This window comes from Danio aesculapii, chromosome 15 (genome assembly GCF_903798145.1).
Source record: "Danio aesculapii chromosome 15, fDanAes4.1, whole genome shotgun sequence".
NCBI lineage: Eukaryota > Metazoa > Chordata > Actinopteri > Cypriniformes > Danionidae > Danio > Danio aesculapii.
Genome location: NC_079449.1, coordinates 28858601 through 28879521, shown reverse-complemented (window position 1 = coordinate 28879521; position 20921 = coordinate 28858601). Strand labels below are relative to the sequence as shown.

The following is a 20921-nucleotide window of genomic DNA, read 5'->3' as shown; positions in this document are numbered from 1 at the left end:
GGGTCATCTTAAATCCTTGAAAGGTTTTAATATTTAGATTTTTTTTAAACATATAATGTTTATGTATTCATCTATGCATTTATGAACGCATATGAACGCATTATATCATCTTTGCATCAAATTACAAAAAACGAATTACCGCTTAAGCGAGGTATTTGTAATGCAGCGTCTATGGGGCTGAGAGTAAATTTAATGTTATTCTCTCCTCTGGCTGCCGTCATCAGTCTCACACAATTTTTTTTTTCCTTTTTCTAAAAGTCTTGATAACACAATCATGAAGTTTTTCTTTTATTATTTCAGGAAATAGGGTTGTAAAATATTATTTGTTGTATTCTCCCAATTGCTGCGCTCTAAGTTTACCCAACCATGACACCTTCCACTACTGAGAAACCATTAAATGTGAAAAGAATCTATAGAGTCAAAAAGGGATAAACATTGGGAGGGTTTTTAGAAGATGGAGGAATTTAAAAGGATAGTTCGGCCAAAAATGAACATTTCCTCACCCTCTCGAGTGCTTCCAAACCTTTTTGAGTTTCTTTTTTTATGTTGAACACAAAAGACATTATTTTGAAAAATGTTAGAAACCTGTAACCATTGATTTCCACAGTAGGAAAAACAAATACTATGGAATTACAGTGCTCAGCATATTTGAGTACACCCCATTTTGAAAATGAACATTTTTTATCTATTTCACAGTGAAAACAGGCAATGTATTTTGATGTGTTTAAACAAAACAGATTTATTAAACAGATATATTTATTAAAATAATATTCAAACTTATATAGATATTGAAAGATAATACAGTTAAACTCAATAAACATATAGCAAATAAAATTACAACCTACAAAATTTCAACTAAATTTTTCCATTATTTTGCTAATTTGATTTTTCCTCTTTTTAAAAATTTCTATTTAATATTTTTCTCTAACATATTGATTTGGGTGTTCTAGTTTTTTTTTCCGTCATCGTAAGTTATTTTGTTAGATGATCTCTAGATTTGTCTTTAGTACTGACTAATCTAATGTATGTGCAGAAATTTAATGTTGTATAGCTTCCTATTAACAATGTGAATTGAAAAGATAGATTTGTGAGGGGTGTACTTATATATGCTGAGCACTGTATATGCTTATCTTCTTGTGATATTTTCTTTTGTGTTCAACAGAAGAAAGAAACTCAAACAGGTTTGGAACAAGTGGAGGATGATTAAACAATGACAGAATTTTAGTTTGGGGTCAACTTGCTTTATGAAAATAAAACCTTTATTTTTTGTAACTCTGCTATGTGACACTTTAAACACTTCTGTACTTTAACTGAAAAATGAAAAATCATTTAAATGGAGCACTTTAACTAAAGCAATATTTTATGAGAATATTTCTACTCTGATTTTTGTATTGCTTCCACTATAGCAGTGGATAAGGCTTTTATATTGTGATTGTCCATCCACAGTAACACAAACTGAACTAGAGACGGGCTGTTTGGCTCTAAATCTGAGTAATTTCCTATTTCAATTAATGTGGATTTACTGAGCTACAGCAAGAGCTGTGCTGGATCATTGTCTAATGGGGGGAAATGACGGACAGAATGCATTAATGCTCATAAGAGAAAATGTGCTCTAGTGTTAAACGAATGTACATCATGCCTATCTGAGATGGAAATTACTGTGATTTTTGTTATTTACATTAAAAAAGAGAAACTTATTTTTCAAGTAATATTCTTACAGAAAATAAAACTGTGTTTTTCCAATTCTGGCGCTGAGTTTGCTAGTACTGAATCTGGCCTTGATTATAATGAAAGGCTCAGCTGCTGTACAAATATGATTAGATTAAATCAATACCAGACATTACCATGTTTTGATGACAAATATGATTCTGAGGAGCATCCCTTCGTAAAACGATTTGTTCTCATGCATCGTTTATATTGTTTGAGGAAAGAAAATACAGACCTTATCCAGATCCAGTTTTTCCTGCATTTTTAATATAGTTCAAGCCCGTGGCCAGGGGTGGTTCAAGTGGTTCGAAAGACTGACAAAGGTCCAGTATTTGTCCCATACATGAGCTCATTTGTGCTATTATAACTGTTATGCCATCATAAGTTATCAAAATAACACATCGAAAAAAGGCTTTAGGACCAAGCGGAATCTGATGCAAGTCAATTTTCACTGTGCTGTTGTTATAGAGAAAACAAGTAACTTTCATTCTAAATCTGGACCTTATTCTTGAAAGAAAAAATGACCAATAAAAAGTTGTGAAGCACCAAAAGTGGCCCACATTAGCACTTTTTAGGCTATTGTTGTTTTCCATGAATTTTCAAATGTACTTTTTTTACAAGAGAAACTAGAAAAATCGTGAAGCTCTACATTATTATAATTATGTTTATTTTTATTACTCAAATGGCCAAATTTTGTGACTAAGGAAAGTTGGATGTGCTGGCCAGTTTATTATTTGCCTAATAAATCTCAATAGGTCACAGTTTTAATTTAAAACTTTAACAGATTGCTATTTTTTCCCCCAGTGATATATCATAAAGTAGCGTAAAAATAAGTAGCCTCTATATATTTCTTTATTCTAAATCTTTAGAAAATGTTTTTGGCACATTAAAAAGTGTGACCATCTGACAAGCTAATCCAGCAAAAAAAGTGCTTTAAATCTCACTAAAAAGCACTTTTTAAACCTCATAGTTAAACAGAAAATGAGTCGAATGACTGAAAAAAGAACCACCCCTTTCACTAGGCTGGCTATGGGCCTGTAATTATGTGTTTGAGTCATTTTAGTTTGGCTCGGCAAACTAGTGATGATGTTTATTATGAATTTAAAATGAAACATGAAATGACAGTTGGTCAAAATAATTTTTGATTATATCTGATCAAAATATCATCAAAAAAATAAAGCTGCACTATTACAGAATAACAGTATTATAATGGCTCATTGAGCTCCGAGATCATGCATTTTTCAGCTCCAAAACAAAAACCATCTAGTGGTAGATCAATGGTTTTGCACCCTGCATATGGCCTGGACATGACTGGTCAGGATCAGGGTTGAGTGAGTTCAAACCAGATGGACAAAACAACAACAGAAAAGAGCAGAACAGTCTCACACTTTGTGTGTGTTATCATGAATCAGACAGTCGTGATCGCAAAATACAGACGCTGAAAAAAACATGAACGACACTGGGGAAAAATACTGACAAACAGTCACCCAGACTGATTTTCCTGGCTTGAAACAGAAGTTACAATACTGTTAACTTTCTTAAACTAATACATATCTTGTATGAGTTAATAGCCTCTTCTACGCATGCAGGCTTTTCCAGAAAATGACCTTTTTTCAGGAAAGAGATCTTGTGTGAATAGGCTCTTTGTGAAAAGAGTCATTCTTGAAATTGTCCAGATATTTACCGGTATCACTGTGTGAAAGGGATAGTCTACTTCAACAAGAAAAAGTAGTGCTTGGATTTGATTTTGTGTATCAAGAATTGTTTGGGTGGTTGTGATTTGCTGGATTTTAAGTGACTGACATGTTTTCTTGTGCCTGTTTCAGTAAATATGTCATCAGGGAGGAGATGTCATCAGGATGGGGAAGTTATAGGGATAGTTCACCCCAAAATGAAAATTCTGTCATTATTTGCTCACCCTTTATTTGCTCCAGACTTGTTTAAGTTTCTTGCTTCTCTCAAACACAAAAGAAGATATTTTGAAGAATGTTGAAAATCTACGACCATTGACTTCCATAGGATTTGTTTTTCCTACCATAAAGGCCAATGATTACAGGTTTCAATCTTTTCTTAATATATATTAGTTTATGTTTAACAGAATAAAAAATCAGACAAAAGGTTTATAACCATTTGAGTCCAGTTGAATAGTGTGTACACTTTTGTGGTGAACTCTACCTTTGCTTCAAACCCTTTATGAGTTTCTTTTTTTGTTGTTGTTGTTGAGCATATGAACAAAACCTTTGTACTCGGTAGAACAAAAATTCAGATATTTTGAAGAATGTCATAAACTAGTAGCCATTGACTTCCATAGTAGAGCTGCACGATATTAAAAAAAATCTGATATTGCAATTTTTTTTTTTCTGCGATTAAATATTGTAATATAAATACAATTTCATATAGTTTGAATAGTTGGTGGTTTTCTGATGAGTCTAACTGTCATTAGGTACAAAAATGATATAATCCAAATGCAAAAAAAATGCTTTTCTTTCTTTGCTTTGTCCTGTTTATAGTCCAAATATATAAATAATTCTTAGATGAAGTAAAAATATTGTTTTGCTCTCACCTCAAGAAGAAATTAACAGTTTTTTTTCCTTAAAACAAGCTAAATTATCTGCCAATGTGGTAAGTAAAATAAACTTGTTTTCACTTTGAAATGTAGATATTTGGACTAGAAACTAGGGTTGTCGCGATACCATTAATTAATCTTATGATGCTATACCAGCTGAAGTATCATGATACCAAGTAGTATTGCGATTCTGTAATTCATAACTCAAATTATAAAGAAAACTGTCAGAAATACTGTATTTATGTTATAATAGGCCTACTTGAATTTAATTCATAATTCCCCTAAGGCCAAAAAGTATTATTTGTACGTCACTTTACCTAAAATTTATAAAACTTTTTTTGTTTATTTTGTAGATAAATGACCAACAAAAATACATTAAAATAAAGATACAAATGATACGGAATGAAATTCGACCAACAAAACTAGGCTATATGAAGTGATCAAAAACTGTTTCAATGTTTCCTGTTGCTATTTTGGGTTTTTCATCTATTGTCTTTTTCTTATCAGGTAACAATCCAAAATAATTCAGAATTTTACTTTGTGAGTCGTTCTTTTAAAGAGATTGTTGCTGTTGTTGTAGCTACTAAATCATATTAACAGGAACAGGAATGAACCAATTCAGATCGAACTGAAGCGTTAGAAAATGTGCAATAGGTTACCATAAAAGGCGCAAATTTTACAGTTTTGCAACCTTAAAGCGCTCCACAGACTATTCAAATAAAATGGTCTATTGTTGCACAAATGTGTGAGCATTTGACTATTGCACATGCAACATTATCTATTGTAGATAAACCATTAATGACGATACTACCATTTACAAACTACAGTGGCACCGCCAGTATTTTGGAGCCATAGTATCGCAATACTATCATAATACTGGTAAACCGTGCAACCATACTAGAAACAAGACAAAAATTCTAAGTAAGAAAAACTTTTTTTGTTGCATAAATCATATAAATTCTGTATAAATAATTATATGAAATAAATCTGTTACACCTTCATACATCATAATTTTTGTGCCCAAATGTTCTAAACTCTCATGAAAAGCGCAATCACAGAGCTTACAAGCACATGCAAACTCTACAAACCACGTGTTCTGGCTCCTGGTCAACTGTATTTCAGACTCAACATTGCATATCTTGCGATGTGACTATTGCAGATGCGCACATATCGATGCTGAAAGGATATACTGCGCAGCCTTATTCCATAGTATGCTTTCCTAGTATGGATGTACTGTAATAATTACAGTTTACAACATTCTTCTTACAAAATTCTTCTTATTTTTGTTCAAGGCATAAAGAAAAAGCATTTGTTTTGTTTTTCAGATTGCAAACAAATGGAAAAAATAATATAGCAATAAATTATGTATAATAAACTGCAAAATTCCATTAAAAAAAGAGTGGTCAAACTTGATTTCAAAATGAATTTAATCTCTTTTATTCTCTGGTTTAGCATGTCCCAAATCCCACTAAACAGGGATATCCCCTTCCCCCACTCAAAAAAAGAAGGTTTAAGCCACTTTATCCGCATGTACTGTCTATTTGAGCAGCCTTCCAAAAATCGAGGCTTTCTTCCATGCTGAATAATTTTAGCAGTACTTGCTTATTCAGTGTTTGAGCTCATTTCTGCACTCTTGAAAAAGCAGTGGGAGAAGATTGGAAACTCAATAGCTTGAAGCCATTGTTTCAATTGTAAAATGGATTTAGACGAGCACAAATTTAATTAGCCAATTAGCTAGCCGGCAGCACAGATCCACGGTGACGTTTAGCCTAATGAATCCGCCACACTGCGTTGCTTGCCACGCTTCCCTCGCCACGCTGAACTGAACTGCCGCATGTCCAAAAATGAGCTTTCAGCACCTCAAAAGCCATTTAGACAAAGACACAAGAGGATTACAGTGTCTGTGATCATTTAGCTATTGTTGCGTCATTCCAAAATGAGCGCCTGTGACGCAGAGGATGACGACACAATGTATTACTTGCTATGCTGAGCGCATCCCGTCTTGTTCAATTTCACCCCTGGGAACAGAGAAAATCAAGCTTGTATAATTGAGGAGAGAGTTAATACTGCATCATGAGCTCCTCAATTATACAAGCTCAGTTTTCTCTCTTCCACCCCATGGAGCTAGTTTCGATGTCCACAAATCTTTAATTAAAAAGCCCTTTCTTTCTGCCTTGTTTTTGTTTTTGTCTAATGTGTTTGTGTGTTTTGTTAATTATAATTAGTCACTTTTTAATTTTCTCATTTTTTTACAGCTCTATATTTTTATGTTCACAGCAAGGTACTGTTTTATTACACAAAACAAATGTAGAAGTAAAGTAATATAACACTGAACAGGATCTATGGCAAGACAATAATACAGTTTTATTCATGCACCTGTCTGCTTTGCGAATGTATTGGAGTGGGAAGAATTTCTTTGTTGTTGAAAAAACTACACTTTTAAGTGTTTCTTTTTTAGCATGTTATCCATTTGTGTCTGCAGATTTCAATTACAATGCATATTTCTCAGACTGTTTTCTCAAAATGAGTTTTTCCTCCTGCACTAAACCATTTATCTCTACTTCAATAGCACTTGCACACCAGACTTCACAGATTTATTCATATCTGCATTCTGAAGGCTTAGAATATAAATTTGCTCATATACAATATGCCTGCATGGTGATATACACCATTTTATTCTTTGATTTTTTTTCTACATTTATTTATTTTGGCTGATAATGATGTTTATGTGTCCATAGTTTCATTTAACCGCCGTGTTTTTACCAAATAAAACCTTTAAAAAACAAAACAGAATATGAAAGCTGCAAGAAGCAATGAAAGGGACCTTGCACCCGGGCTCACCACCTGGATGACCTTAGGATGACAGAGAACTGTGGATAATAATAATTTAAGCTGATAACTATTAAAAAAAAACCTGAAAAAAAGTCACTAATTATCCTTCTGTCAGCAGGTGGAGTGAATGCTATAACTTAATATTTGCATGTAGATGTCTTCAGGAGAGGAATCTCATCGAACCTGAGAATTTTCAGGCTGATTGGACATTGTGTGGCTGACTTATATGTACTTCCTCTTCCATGGCGAAACACTGAACTTTGTCAGTCTGCCACAGGCACACCCTTCAACGAAAACTCTCAACATAGGCTCATTCAAATTTTGTAGCCAGAGGTACATATGGCTGTGTTTAATTTTTAAAACGAACAGTACAGGGTGGTATGACGCCATTTCTTTTCGCGCTTACCAGCTGACCGCTTATTTCTGTATGGACAGCTTTCCCGCTGTAACCAGTTTGTCCTGTTAGCTCGCCATGTACGTCGGCAGACTTAAGACACAGAGAGGAGTTGACCGTGACGACGGGGTTTGATTTCAGTGAAGAACAGTTCCAAAAAACAGGAAAGACAAAAACAGAAAGCACAATGCCCGAAAATGGCAATAAAAAATACCTGATTTCCTGTTGGGTTTGAGATTTTACTCCAAGAGACTTTTTTGTAGGTATTGGCATGTTTGATGTGTGTGCCAATTTTCGTATGTGTGCGTGAAATGTAGCTCGGGAGCCACTCCGTCAATAGTGCATAGGTGGCGCTGTTGAGTTATTTGGCCACACCCAGTTCCGAAACCTGTAACAAATGTCAATTTTCACTACTTTTGGTGCAAGTGCAAAGTTTTGTGAGTTTTCAAGCATGTTTAGATCCTCAAAATCGCGATTCATTCTAGAGAAGAAAAAGAAACGAAGCAATTCCGATACGACCTATACGCACCATAGGTGCTCAGTGCCTAATAATATTCAATCCTTAATTTTCTTTTCGGCTTAGTCCCTTTATTAAGCAGCGGATGCCCCTCCAGCTGCAACCCAGTACTGGGAAACACCCATACCCACCCATACACTCTTATTCACACACATGCACTACAGACCATTTAGCTTACCCAATTCACCTATAGCACATGTCTTTGGACTTGTGGGGGAAACCGGAGCACCTGGAGAAAAACCCACGGGAACACGGGGAGAACATGCAAACTCCACACAGAAGTTCCAACTGACCCAGCCAAGGCTCGAACCAGCAACCTTCTTGCTGTGAGGCAACAGCACTACCCACTGTGCCACTGTGCCGCAGTCCCTAACAATAAATATAATACAATATTTATTTATTTTAAAAAAGCACTCACAGACAGTATGGGTTGTGAACATGTAATATTTGCAATCTTTGCAGGGCTGTAGTCTCAGATATATTGCATATCTGTTTAGTATGTAAGCATGAACACGGCTGTGGGCCTCAGTGGAACTTACTCCATAACTTTAGCATTTCTATCTGAGGCAAAATGTGTTTGATATGTAAATACTGCAGGACCAAACTGCTTGGAGCCAAAAACAAGCACAAAACTACAAAAGTATTCCTTACAGAGACACTATGTGGAGCAGTGTTGATACAACGAGTTAGTATTCAGACCGCAGGACAGACCAGTGTTGACAAGTAAGTTGCTAAAGTCAGGTCTATTTGTTACTAAAGGTTGATGAGTCATGCTATAATGTCATTGCATGATGACGTCAGTCCATATCCATGTTCCAAATGATTTTACTATAATCTTTATAAGGTGAGTTGTTTATATTCAGAGCATTTTTTTCAGTACAGTATTAAATGATAGAACAGTTAAATATTCTGAACAATTGTTCTTTTAAAGGTCCTGTGAAGCGCTTTGAAATGTGCATTTGTATTCGATGTTTGACATAATCTCAACTGAAAATTGAAGAGGGGGTTGGACATAGAGTAGCCCTTCCCCTTTTTAAAAAGTAGCCAATGACATTTTTGTTTTTATCACAGCTCTGCCAGTAAGAAGGCAATAGGCCTTTTTCACACTTCCTGGTTCCGGTAAGCGAAACGGCGGACTACAACATCCGGTTCCAATGGAACAGAGTAAGATAGAATGGCAGAGTCATCTCGTCGCTGTTATTGCAGCATTCCAGGCTGCTCCAGCTTAAAAAAAAACAACATCCTTACCTCAATTTCCACGAAAAGACACAGGACAGAGGAAACCATAGGTGAAATTAATTAGACGGAATGAATGTCCTTCATTTCAAGTGATATGCCAGAGTATGCTCATGCATTTGAAAGCGGAGATCATTATGTTTTATCAAATATTGGTGGTCTTATTTTTATTTAGATGTGAAATTATAATATAGACAAAATTCCAGTTAAGTTATCTGCCTTCTGCAAACAAGTGCTCCTATCAAGATCATTAATATATAAGCATTTTACAACAAAATTAATTTGGTTAGTCAGTTTTATAATAAAGATGGTATACTTTTCTTACAATGAATTCCTTTCTCATCACAGTATTATTGTAGTAGTTATTGGTTAAATTTTTTTCAGAGACCCATATGTTATTTACTTGTACATACTCAGTCAAAAGGAAGAGGTGCAAAAAAACATTAACAATTTTCAGTGTTCAAAACCTCTTTTATCATTGTGGGAAAATGTACTTTTTGACTTCACTGTCTAATTTACTAATAAGCAACCAAATTTTAAGGTATTGATCACTGAACTATGCTTGTATATTACCAGTATCAGAGACTCTTTGAACAAGGAAGTCTCCCCACTTTAAAAAACTGTGAACTCTATAATGTATTTATTTAATTATTACATATGTACATTTTGTATATTTGTATTTTATTTATAATTACCCCCTGGCATGTATATTTTTGTGTTGAAAATAGTTATTTGCTGTTCTTTAAGTAAATAATAAAAACATTCAAAACAGATGAACAAAATGAACTGGAACATTAACTAACTTTAACCTGAAGATTCAGAAACACACCCTATACGCTATACAGACGGACTTTTTTGAACATATTTGCTTTAAAATGTACAAATTGAGTAATTAGTGCTAAACTGAAGTACTTTAATAGAATCGTACTCAAACACTGAACACAACAACAATCATCTTTATTTTTTCCGGCGAGTTGGAGCTAAATTATGTTTCCAGACTTGAGTAAACCTTACGAGCATTAAGCAACCTGTTATTACGGGGCTCCTCGTTCTTTCGCATTGACCGATAGCAACTCGCCTGTAAATTAGAGAGTATTTGATTGGTCAAGCATTAATGAAAAGCAGAAGTATGATGTGATGTGATAAAAAAAGTTGATCCATTGATCCAAGCTTTACAAGTTTATATCGGTTTTATATCTCCTATATATCGGTTTTATATCTAAACGCAGATTACCCTGTTTTGGAGCACACCCGAAACATCTAACATATTTTTATTTTAATTTCATGGGGCATTAAAGCAGTGAATTAGTAGTCATATTTAACTTTTAAAAAAATAGGTCTATAGAAAAAATGTTTACATTTGTGTATTGTAGCTAGTAACTGAATTTATTTATTTATACTTTTGCCACATTGATTAACATTGTAAAAAGGTATAACAAGTACTGCTCCTTAGTTCAGTTCAGCCAGCCTAAACCTACTGTGACCAGGAGGGGACATGTTTGGCTCACTTTTTGTCGTGGCCATGACAAAACAACTCATGGAAACGTGATAGGTCATAAGAACATCATGAGCAATTCATTTTTTTTTTCTATAGTGAGCTAACTCTTATCCTTTTGATTAGCATAATTTCTTTTGGGTTTAGCAGATGAATTCACAGAATTTTTACGAAGCATGTTGTATACCGTAAACTCGCATACGTTTTGGTCACATCCATAACGCACATTTATTTTCCTCATTTAAAGTATAAAAAATGTTCACAGATTGATATTTGTCTGATCCCATAACTCTTTGGTTAGTGGTTTTGGAAAATATATACAGATGTTTCAATATAATGTTAACATATATGTTCTATGTGAATTTATGTTTTGACTTTTTACTGCAAAGGTCACATCCATAGCGCTGGAATTGCTCTTATATTAACTTGTGGAAACGTAATCATTTGTTGTGGCCGTGTGATGTGAAATTGAACCCTCGAGATCTTATATTTAGGGAACAATATAATATACATTTCTCATGGCCCTACTTCTTATGATGAGGGAATGACATACATTTCTCATGACCACTACTTATGTTGAGAGAGCGACATACATTTCTCGAGGCCACTACATTTCATATTGAGGGGAACAATTTGTTTTTCTTGTGGCCACAAGTTCTTATGTTGAGGGAATGAAATACATTTCTCATGACCACTACTTCTTGTGTTCAGGCAACGGCTTACATTTCTCGTGGCCACTACTTCTTATGTTGAGGGAACACTATGCATTTCTCGTGGCCATTACTTTTTATGTAGAGGGAACAATATGCATTTCTCATGACCACTACTTATGTTAAGGGAACGACTTACATTTCTCGTGGCCACTACTTACATTGAGGAAACTATATGCATTTCTCGAGGCCACTACCTCTTATATTGAGGGAACGATATGGATTTCTTGTGGCCACTACTTCTTATGTTGAGGGAATGAGTTACATTTCTTGTGGCCATTACTTATATAATAATATGTATTTCTCGTGGCCACAAGTTTTTATGTTGAGAGAAAGATATGTATTTCTTGTGGCCATGACTTAATATCATCATGTTCCCACGACATATTATCACGTTTCCACGAGCTGTTTTTGGGGCCACGTGAACTGAGCACGTCCCCTACCGGTAGCCATATGTAAACGAGTCCAGCAAGAACTGGCATAAACCAGCAAACCAGTATCAAAACCTAACCAGCAGTTATTGAACAAAGTAAATATGCAGAAACATCAGAAGGTATGTTGAAAGATCGTACAACTCACCGAAATCTGCCTCATGGCTTTCATCAGTGGAAAAAGCGCAGTAAGAAGCCTCAATTTACCTCAGGAGAGCCACCATCAGCTCCTTAGACAGAAAATGTACTAAAGTGAATCGTTTTGTTAATATATGTAATTATATTAGTTTGTCTACATGCTTATTTCTTTAAAACTGAATGCTTGTTTTAACTATAGATATACGGCCATTTTAAAAAGGTTATTAAACATATAAAGTTATTTTAAAAACAAAGTCATTATACGTAATTTGAATGTAGCACTGCCAAACCCATTTGATTTTGATCTTTAAGCCTAGTATTACAATGTAGCTTTACCAAACAATCCCAGTAGTTCACGGCATTCCTTGTGCTAATATTTAACCTACTAATTTTCTTGCAGCGTTGATAAGAAACACAGCCTAGTTAATCGATATTGAATTGAATTGTGAAATTAGTGTCAGTAAGGAGTCCTGTTTTCCTCTCTGCCATTTAGCCACGGATATACATTAAACATGTCGAAGTTCAGCTTCTTTCCCAAATGTATCGTCTTTTTTGGCTAAACGTCTCCCTCTGCTGGTGCACATCCTAAAACTGGACAGTATTTAACTACAGTGCTGTTATTGTCCTAATAAAAACCTCTACACATATTTATCACAACGAAAAATTACAGCTATTCAGTTCCTCCACAATAACATTTTATTTATCTACATATATGAAAGTCAAACCTTTATCTGTATATTCTCTTGGAAATGAACCTAAGCCTATATCTATCTTAAAATATCCTAATCAGTGTGAATGGTACCTTTACGTAATTCCAGCTGCTATTATGTTCAGTGTCCTGCAGAGGATTGATGTTTTATTATTTCCTGAGGACAGATGAGCTCTATTTTTATCTGTTCATTACGTTTTTATTTTCGGTCGACTGCATTACCTTAATGCAAAGGCGCTAGATGGCATCTAATGTCTAAGTAGATTCACTAAATGGATTCTTAACTTTTTTGGTTGACAGTTTAATTCAGCACTAAAAACTACTCAAATAAAGGGCCATCAGTAGAAATGAACTACTGTGAATGGATAAATTGAAGTAGTTCCGTGCATTTTTATTTGTTTTATTTTTGCAATGAAATGAATCAATATTTAGATTTTTTTTTTTTACTTTTTTCTGTTTCTTTTGTACTTGACTTAGAAGTGTTTTAAAAAATTTCCTAAAATCTGCTTGTCATTTTGCTGTCAACTTGTCAATTGAAAGTCCTTTGTCATCAGTATTAGTAAATAGTTTTGTATTTTCAGCAGATTCTCTTAACACTCATCGGGCCTCTCTGATTGGCTGCTGCTGTGACAGCTCTATTGTCCCTGTCCGCTCTCCACCAGACCTGTGCCCTCACAAAAAAATAACTGCCAATCGCTCATGGAAATCTGCCTGCATTGGCATAATTCAGCTTCACACTATTCAATCTGACAATATTTTTGGAAGACAAAAAAAACAGGTAGGTTATTTATTATTTGATTGTGATTTGATTTGTTATTGTAGCTTGTGTTTGCAAATCACTGTTCTTGTGGCCAAATTTGATGATGAGATGTGGTTTAAATGCTGCAGATTTGTGTAAAAACAGTGTTCTTCATGAATTAATAATGTTGGTGGTATTATTCATTATGAATAATTAATCTGTTAAAACATTCCCTGGACCAAATGAACATAAAATTAGTTTGAGAATTTGTTTAAACCGTTGATTAGATTTGTGTGTGTGTGTGTGTGTGTTTGTGTGTGTGTGTGTGTGTGTGTGGGGGGGGGGGGGGGGGGGGGGATTCAGTAATTATTTTTGATGTTTCATTTGATTTTAGCTCAAGTTCTGTCCTTTCTGATGTAGTAAAATATTATTTAATTCAAAATCACAGTTCTTGTTGATTACTGAAATCAAAAACAAAATCAGATCTAAATATTACTTGAAAATGTAAACAAAAAAATGTATTAAATAAAGGTTAAATGATTAGAACAGAAATAAAAACAAAATAACAAAGCATAACAGAAATATAAAAAATACAAACAAAAAAATTATATTTAAATGCAATAGTAATAAAAAAGTGAAGAAATAATATAATTGGTCCAAATAAGTGTATAGTATATAGATATAACCTAATGAATACTACAATAAAATATAATACTAAAATAGCAGTTCATTAATCAATACTTGTTCTAATATTATATTAAACAGCATTTAAAAGGTAATAATACCAGCATTCCCTGCTGAAAAAAAAACAGCTTAAACCAGCCTAGGCTGGTAGGCTGGTTTTAGCTGGTCGACCAGCTTGATTTAATAGGGGTTTTAATCTCCAGGCTGGAGATTACCAGCTAAAACCAGCTGACCAGCCTAGCCAGGCTGGGAGCCCAGCCAAAACCAGCTATATGTCCAGCTTAAACCAGGCTGGTCAAGGTGGTTTTAGATGGTTTTAGGTGGTCATTTTGGCTGGAAACCAGCCTGGACATGGCCAAAACCCCTCTAAAACCAGGCTGGTTGACCAGCTAAACCAGCCAACCAGCTTAGGCTGGTAGGTTATAATATAAATAATACAAAAAAATCTAATTGTAACCAATAATCATGACAATTTGAATAAATCTTAAATGTAAAAGCACATTAACATGAAATTATTCTGTAAATAAAAAGTTAACTTTACTAAACTTAAACAGACATCTATAAACCATACTTAATTGTGAATCTGAATACAAACTAGGCTTGAAAAGAAAGAAATAAAGATTTTTAAGCTGATAAACTTTATAAATGCAGTTTTGTAGGTTGTTGAGTTGTGATAAATACAAAATGCAATTGTAAAAACTTGTTATCAGTTCAGGGCGACATGGTGATGCACTGGCATGTTCTCCCCATGTTCGCATGGGTGCTCCAGTTTCCCCCACAGTCTAAAGACGTGCTATAGGTGAATTGAATAAGCTAAATTGACCGTAGTGTATGTGTGGGTGTGAATGCAAGAGTGTATGGGTGTTTCCCAATGCTGGGTTGTGACTGGAAGGGCATCTGCTGCGTAAAACACATGCTAGATAAGTTGGCAGTTCATTCCGCTGTGGCGACCCCTGATTAATAAAGGGACTGAGCTGAAAAGAAAATGAATGAATGAATGAATGAATGATAACAGTTCATTTTAAACCATAAATAAAAGTGTATCTCTCTATAAAAATGTCTGAATATATCTTGACGCATTAACTTCAGTGTTTTCTCATATTTTCGTCAGTGTGTGTAGGTGCAAGATGTACAGCTTTATGGGAGGTGGATTGTTTTGTGCAGGAGTGGGAAACATACTCTTGGTGATCTCCACTGCCACCGATTACTGGATGCAGTACCGCCAGTCCAGCAGCTACATGCACCAGGGCCTGTGGCGCTACTGCGTACCTGGAAAATGCATGACTCACACAGACAGCATTGGTGAGACCAGTACACATAGACACCATACTGTATGTAGACCTTACATTGCAATTGCACTATGAAGTTTGCAGTGAATGTCTAACAGCTAAAGGCCATTTTTACCTGTTATATTCAATGTAAACCACAATTTCACTGGACATACTGTATTGCTTTTATAAAATGATTATTTAATTATTCTATACTTGCTGCCTTCATTTAATTTGATTTATTCTTTTATTGTTTTTGCCAAAATGAAACAATACAAAAAAAGCCCAAACTGAGATTAAATGTATGTGTGTGTAATTATGTAAGGTGTTAGTGTGTGTTATGAGTATGAGTTTTGAATTTGGAAAGAAGGATTTAAAGAGAGGAGGAAATAAAATTATAATAAAGTAGAATAAAGAGAAAAGGAGAGGGAAAAAACATTAATAATGACAGAGCGCAAGGTGTGGAAGAGGCAGTGGGTTTAGTTATATATTAAGATATTGAAGAAATGGATTCCAGAAGCAGGTAAAGAAGGACATATTTTACGTGTGAATGTAATTTTTTCTGATGAAATATATTCTATAAGCAGATTGGCCGTACTTTTTTTTTTTTTAGATGAAACAAATGAACTTTTCAAGTAATCTCAATTTGAATCAATCAAACTGACTAAAAATATTAGGTTTAACTCAAAACAATTTAGTTCAAACATGATTAACTTAAAATACCATAAAATAACTCAAATAAATTCAAGTACCATAAAACGTTGGTCACACTTTACAATACTAATTTCATTATTGACAATACTTGTACTGCGTTTATTATTCGTAGTTTAACATTTACTAATGCATTATTAACATCCAAATTCATGCTTGCTAACACTATAAATTCACTGTCAGTTAAGATGAATAACAATAAACAACTATGAACAATGTATTATACATGTAATACATGTAATGCATGTATTGCTCATTGTTTGTTCGTGTTTGCAAATGTATTAACTACAATTAACTAATACAACCTTATTGTAAAGTGTTACTTAAACGTTTTCTTGACTTTTCATCAAATAATTTTTACAGTGAAGCAAGATTTCACTAAATGAAACCAAGCAGTTTAGGCTGTTTATTTATCTCAGTACTGATCGTGGAATGGTTACCAAACAGTAAAAGGTATATGTTTGTGATTATTTTACTACAGCTTAAAACCTGGATCGAAAAATCTGAATCAATATTGAAAACAATGATTTATTTTATGTACTATATATTTTTTTACTATATTTTTAATGTAGTAATGTTTAAATTAATTTGTTTAAATTCAGCTCATATAAATTGCTTTTAAGTGGTTGCGACCACTTACCTTAAAATATTGTAAGTACAATGAATAATTTTTTAGTGAAGGAAAGGACCTACATATTTTATAATATAAATAATGGAGCGCTTTTTACTAACTAGTCTCTGGTTTGGTATGAAACAGCATACTGGGACGCTACCCGGGCCTTCATGATCCTGGCCACCTTAGCATGCTTCTTTGGCATGATCATCGGTGTCATGGCTTTCATCAACTACTCCTCTTTTACCGGCTTTGACAAGACCTTTGCTGCGGGAATTCTCTATTTCATTTCATGTAAGAATTTCTATGCATACATTAATGCTTTATATATATATATATATGCACACACAGTTATTAGCCCCCCTGTTAATTTTTTTCCCCAATTTCTGTTTAATGAAGAGATTTTTTAAACTCATTTCTAATCATAATAGTTTTAATAACTCATCTCTAATAACACTTCTATACAGCTTAAAGTAACATTTAAAGGCTTAACTAGGTTAATTAGGTTAACTAGTCAGGATAGGGTAATTAGGCAAGTTATTGTATAACAATGGTTTGTACTGTATCGAAAAAAAATATAGCTTAAGGGGCTAATAATTTTGACCCTAAAATGTTTTTTTAAAAACTGAAATAAAACAAATAAGACTTTTTACAGAAGAAAAAATATTATCAGACATACTGTGAAAATTTCCTAAATCTGTTAAACACAAATAAAAAAAATAAAAAAAATGTAAAAAATCAAAGGGGGGCCAATAATTCTGACTTCAACTGTGTATATATATATATATATATATATATATATATATATACACACATATATATCTCCAAACTGACTGTATGTGGAGTGTTTTTGGATTTTGTGGCTGTATCTTCCAGGCTTCTTTGTGCTGCTGGCCATGGCTGTCTACACTGGTATGACAGTCAACTACTACGGGAAACGTTATGGGAACTGGCGGTTCTCTTGGTCGTACATAATGGGCTGGGTTTCTGTGGTGCTCACTTTCTTTTCAGGTACACTAGATATAGTGTGTGATTAAAAATGCTATGAAATGTTCAAGAAAGGGATATATTAGTTAAATGGAGAGTTCACCCAAAAATGAAATGACCAAAAATGTGTTTTTAAACACAAACGAAGATATTTTGAAGCCTGCTGTTTGCTGACACCCATAGAATTCCATAGTAGGAAATTAATTACTATGAAAGTCAAGGGGTGTCAGCTAATTAGCATTCTTTTGTGTTTAACAGAAGAAACAAACTCAAAAAACTTTTGAAGTAAAGGGGAGTAAACAATGGCAGAATTTTTATCTTATGAGTGAACTTTCCCTTTAAGCTTTATTGAGTGTGTTTATGTGCATTTAAAATGGCTGGCTATTGACCTTAGCTAGGGTAGAGCCATATTTAATAAATTAGTCATTTGTTTTATAGCAGAATTCTTAAATTAAAACCACATTATGTGTGACGTTGCACAGAAAACTGAACCGATCAGAGAGTATCAGTAAGCAAAGTGTGCCATTAAGATATTTAGCTCCGCCCACTCCCATGAAGCGCTGCAAATTACATAATCTGTCTATGAAATCAAGTCTGTCTCCTGACTCTGAAAATACTTTTTTTTTTTGTGAATGGATAGTTTGATTTCACAGCCATTTCAATTGAATTGGGTCAGTCTCAATGCATTATGAGATTGTATTTGATTCCCTTAGTAAAGTCCTTAAGTACATTTGTCTTTTGGGCTTATTGTCATACTTTTCTTAGCTGATTGGTTTGGTTTTTTATGTATAACATTTTTTAATCCCTATGGGAAAAATGAATGAAAAAAATACTGGATCCTGAAGAAAAAGTGGTCAGCCACTATAATGTACATGATATAGCATCTAACATACAGTAATTATGGTACTGTCACATTTAAATATGCTCTACAAGACCTAGCAGACAAATGTTAATTATTCATATCTGCCGTTTCATGTGAGAGAAATTATTTTGGACACAAAAATTTGCTTCCGTTTTTAAACGCACTTATATACATTTTCTATTACAGTAATATATGCCATGTGTTTTAGCCATGCATTTTGTCCATTCTAAGTGCTTGGCTTATACACAACAGTACTCTCTTTGGTCAGAATCCTACAGAATTGAACTAGGAACATTTCTATTAATGAATAAGCATTGATGAAAAAAACCAGAAATGTTACATCATGCTGTTACTTTTTCTCCAGGGATCTTCTATATGTGTGCTTACCGGATGCATGGACCAAGAGGACCCATGTCACGCTGATGCTTTTCAACTCAGATCCATTCAGTCTGAAAGTGAACTATCATGTCATCCCTGATCCCCGATTTTAGAACTGTCATTTATTGTTTATTATAGAATTACAGAACACAAATAAATGACTGATACTGAACTGCACAGTTCTTTTCTGTATATGCATTCACTGGTCTAATTCAGGGGTTCCCTTACTTTTCAGCCTATGACCCTCAAAATTACAATGCCAGTGACTTGTGACCCCCAATATCCTCTGAGGTGGTTATAAATATATAAACCTTGCACATAATGGCGCACACATACCCGTAGGCCCAAGACTATTCATCATTTAATTTTGAAGAACGCCACTCGGGGACCATCCTCCATGTTCAGTTGTGGCCTGTATTTATTTTTAATGTACGTGAGTGCCGTAAAGGTGTCAGAAAGTTTAACCTGGTGCCATAAAATCAATGTGCTGTGTCTTTAATATAACAATCACCCCAGGGGTCACAAAAAAAGTTGTTTTTTTAATATTGTCACCTTGGAATTATAGGTTCTATCTGCGTTCTGAATGATTTTGAGATATCGAGCTTCAAAGTTTTTGCATTCCATAGGAAATATTATGTGTGTAACATTTGTTTTTTTACATAAAAAGTATTTAAATGTAAACAACTTAAAAAAACATCCCATAATGTAAATAAGTTGTCATTTAATAACTCAATTTTGACAAAAATGTCAGATAGAACCTTATAATTTTAAGGTGACGATATAAATATTAACTGCTTTTTTCTACTGTAGGTTGTGGATAAAATATTAAAATATGATAATTCTAATAGTTTAATAAAATTAATTAGATTTTTGGAAATCACCAAGCGACCCCCTCCTCATTGTCCCACGACCCCCGAGGGGGCCCGACCCCCACGTTGGGAACCACTGGTCTAAATTAACAAAACAATGTAAGTATTATACGTTGGTATCAAAATGACTTTAAAAATATATCGATTTCTATGGGTTTTTTATTTAAAGTTAATCCAGCTGCCGTAGTCCGTTGCGTTGTTCCATTTTATGGGGTGTGGAGCAAAGATATTTGTTGACAGCGCTTTCCCAAAAAAATTAATCAGAGAGAGAAAAACATAGCCTGATGGATAGCTGGTAAAATTTCCAGAAGATGACCATGTTGCAGTTTAGCTAAATTAATTCACGCCTCCTCCTGTGACTAGCGATGCGCCTTCGCCATTTGTAGTGCTTTAAAACAATGTTTTCCAGCCGCAGCCGCGCTTCATTCTCGAAATGTATAGTTTGTCTAAAGTGATGTATACAAACTATATAGTGTACTATGAGCAGGGATACAATCAACCAGCACAGTCGTCCCTCCATAGTAAAAAGCGAAAAAAACTACTTGTGGGAGTTCCATTGGCATTTTCTCACACGTTAATTCTGACCAATCGAAAAGCAGTTTAGGAAATACATTCAATAACATCTGGCCAATGAGTGATATGGATTTTGTCACATGACCGCATTTTGTTTTTTTCCAACGGGTCCAAAGCAATCAAACCAAAAACGGCAGAAAAATGCTACAATGTATCATTTGTTGCCCTTGGTCCAGACCAAATAAACCAAACCACAGATGTGAATCACCCTAAATAGAATCTTTTATAATTTATTAATGTAACGGCAAACAGTTTTGAGTTGTCTTCACTCCTCTTCAGTCTCATGATCCTTCATAAGAGCTCAAGAAACATTTCTTATTTTTAGTGTGAAAAACAGTTGTGCTGCTTAATATTTCTGAGAAAACCTATAATATAACCTACAATTATTTTTACATTGAAATCTTCTGTTAATATTTACTTATATAACTTATGATCAATTTAATGCTAAATAAAAGTAGTTTTTATCTTACAGCCCTCAAACGTTTTAAGAGTTGTCAATGTA

The 20921-nt window shown here is 34.2% G+C and overlaps 1 protein-coding gene across 1 annotated transcript; it reads left to right on the top strand.

The window, feature by feature from the left end:
- Positions 1–15285: 15285 nt before the first annotated feature.
- lim2.3 (lens intrinsic membrane protein 2.3) lies at positions 15286–19022 on the top strand. The gene is made up of 4 exons (XM_056474267.1): positions 15286–15460; positions 16895–17044; positions 17627–17761; positions 18964–19022. The coding sequence occupies exons 1-4, from the start codon at positions 15286–15288 to the stop codon at positions 19020–19022; spliced, it is 519 nt and encodes a 172-aa protein (XP_056330242.1).
- Positions 19023–20921: the final 1899 nt, after the last annotated feature.

Bases quoted from the DNA above. Each gene is read 5' to 3' on its own strand.
- lim2.3 (XM_056474267.1), top strand. From the start codon at position 15,286: ATGTACAGCTTTATGGGAGGTGGATTGTTTTGTGCAGGAGTGGGAAAC. The intron at 15,461-16,894 runs GTGAGACCAGTA...GGTATGAAACAG, and splicing joins GACTCACACAGACAGCATTG to CATACTGGGACGCTACCCGG. The intron at 17,045-17,626 runs GTAAGAATTTCT...TGTATCTTCCAG, and splicing joins AATTCTCTATTTCATTTCAT to GCTTCTTTGTGCTGCTGGCC.